At 39.5% G+C, this 1,488-nt stretch overlaps 1 protein-coding gene across 1 annotated transcript; it reads left to right on the top strand.

The window, feature by feature from the left end:
* Positions 1–629: 629 nt before the first annotated feature.
* Positions 630–1,092, top strand: LOC102539976 (large ribosomal subunit protein P1). The gene has a single exon (XM_006219454.4). It carries the CDS (start codon positions 674–676, stop codon positions 1,019–1,021), a length of 348 nt encoding a protein of 115 aa, XP_006219516.1. The 5' UTR covers positions 630–673; the 3' UTR covers positions 1,022–1,092.
* Positions 1,093–1,488: the final 396 nt, after the last annotated feature.

Genomic DNA, 1,488 nt, shown 5'->3' with positions numbered 1-1,488 from the left:
TTATTTTAACCTATTTTAAGTGTATCTCATATAACAGCATATACTTTGGCCCCAGTTTTTTTATACAGTCTGACATTCTCTGCCTTCAAATATCTAGACAGGGATTAGCAAACTATGGCATGCTGGCTAAATCCAGCCCACAACCTGTTTTTATATAGCCTTCAACCTAAGAGTGGTTTTGCATTTCAGAAGGGTTATAAATAAGTAAACAAGAATATGCAATAGGGCCTGTATGTGACCCACAGAGCCTAAAATATTTGCTATATGACCCTTTTCGGAAAAATTTTGCTGGCCTCTAGATGGACCATTTAAACTGAATATAGTTATTCATTTTAGGTTTTAGTCTATCATCTTGTCATCTATTTTCTCTTCCCTTTTTTTCTATTTTCCTGTCCTCTCTTGGACTAATCTTGTATTTTTTTCGTATTCCCTTTGTCTCCATTATAGGATTACCAGCTGTACTGTTTTTACTATTTTAGGAGTTGTTTTAAGGTTTCCAATGTGATTTTTAAAGGGAAAAGCCTTATTAGAGTCCTCCAATCATTTTATGCACAGAGAAATTTTTACCCAGTATAAATCTGTTTTCCACCTGAAGAACTTCCTTTAACATTTTCTGTAGTACAGTTTTGTTTATCTCAAAAAACAAAAATAACGCCTGGAGCTCTCCCGCGCCATGGCCTCTGTCTCCGAGCTCGCCTGTATCTACTCGGCCCTTATTCTGCACGATGATGAGGTGACCGTCACGGAGGACAAGATCAACGCCCTCATTAAAGCAGCCGGAGTGAACGTCGAGCCTTTCTGGCCGGGATTGTTTGCAAAGGCTCTGGCTAACGTCAGCATCGGGAGCCTCATTTGCAACGTGGGGGCCGGTGGGCCCGCCCCCGCCGCCGGGGCTGCCTCCGCAGGAGACCCCGCGCCCGCCGCCGCCGCCGCCGCCCCGGCTGAGGAGAAGAAAGTGGAAGCGAAGAAGGAAGAGTCCGAGGAGTCTGATGACGACATGGGCTTTGGTCTTTTTGACTAGACCTCTGTAGGAACGCATCCAATAAAAAGCTGAGCTCTTAAAAAACAAACAAACAAAAAAACAAAAAATAAAACCCCAGGCTTTATTTCACCTTCATTTTGAAAGATTTTAGATGGAAATAGAATTATAGATTGACAGTCCCCTTTCAGCTTTTTTCCTTCCAGTTTTATTGAGATATAATTGACATACAGCACTAATAAGTGTATGGTGTCAGCATAATGATTTGACTTCCATACATCAGGAAATGATTATCACAATAAGGTTAATGAAATTCATCATCTCATATAGATACGAGAGTAAAGAAATAGGAAAAAAATTGTTTCTGTTAATAAGAACTCTTAGGATTTACTCTCTTAACAACTTTCATATATAATTATACAGCAGTATTAATTATACTTATGTTGTACATTACATCCCTAGTACTTATTTATCTTATAACTGGAAGTTTGTACTTTTTAACCACCTTC

This window comes from Vicugna pacos, chromosome 9, assembly GCF_048564905.1.
Source record: "Vicugna pacos chromosome 9, VicPac4, whole genome shotgun sequence".
Lineage (NCBI taxonomy): Eukaryota > Metazoa > Chordata > Mammalia > Artiodactyla > Camelidae > Vicugna > Vicugna pacos.
Note: the sequence above shows the minus strand (reverse complement) of the source record. Positions and strands in the feature narration are given on the sequence as shown.

Coding starts and splice junctions, on each gene's coding strand:
- LOC102539976 (XM_006219454.4), top strand. CDS start 674: ATGGCCTCTGTCTCCGAGCTCGCCTGTATCTACTCGGCCCTTATTCTG.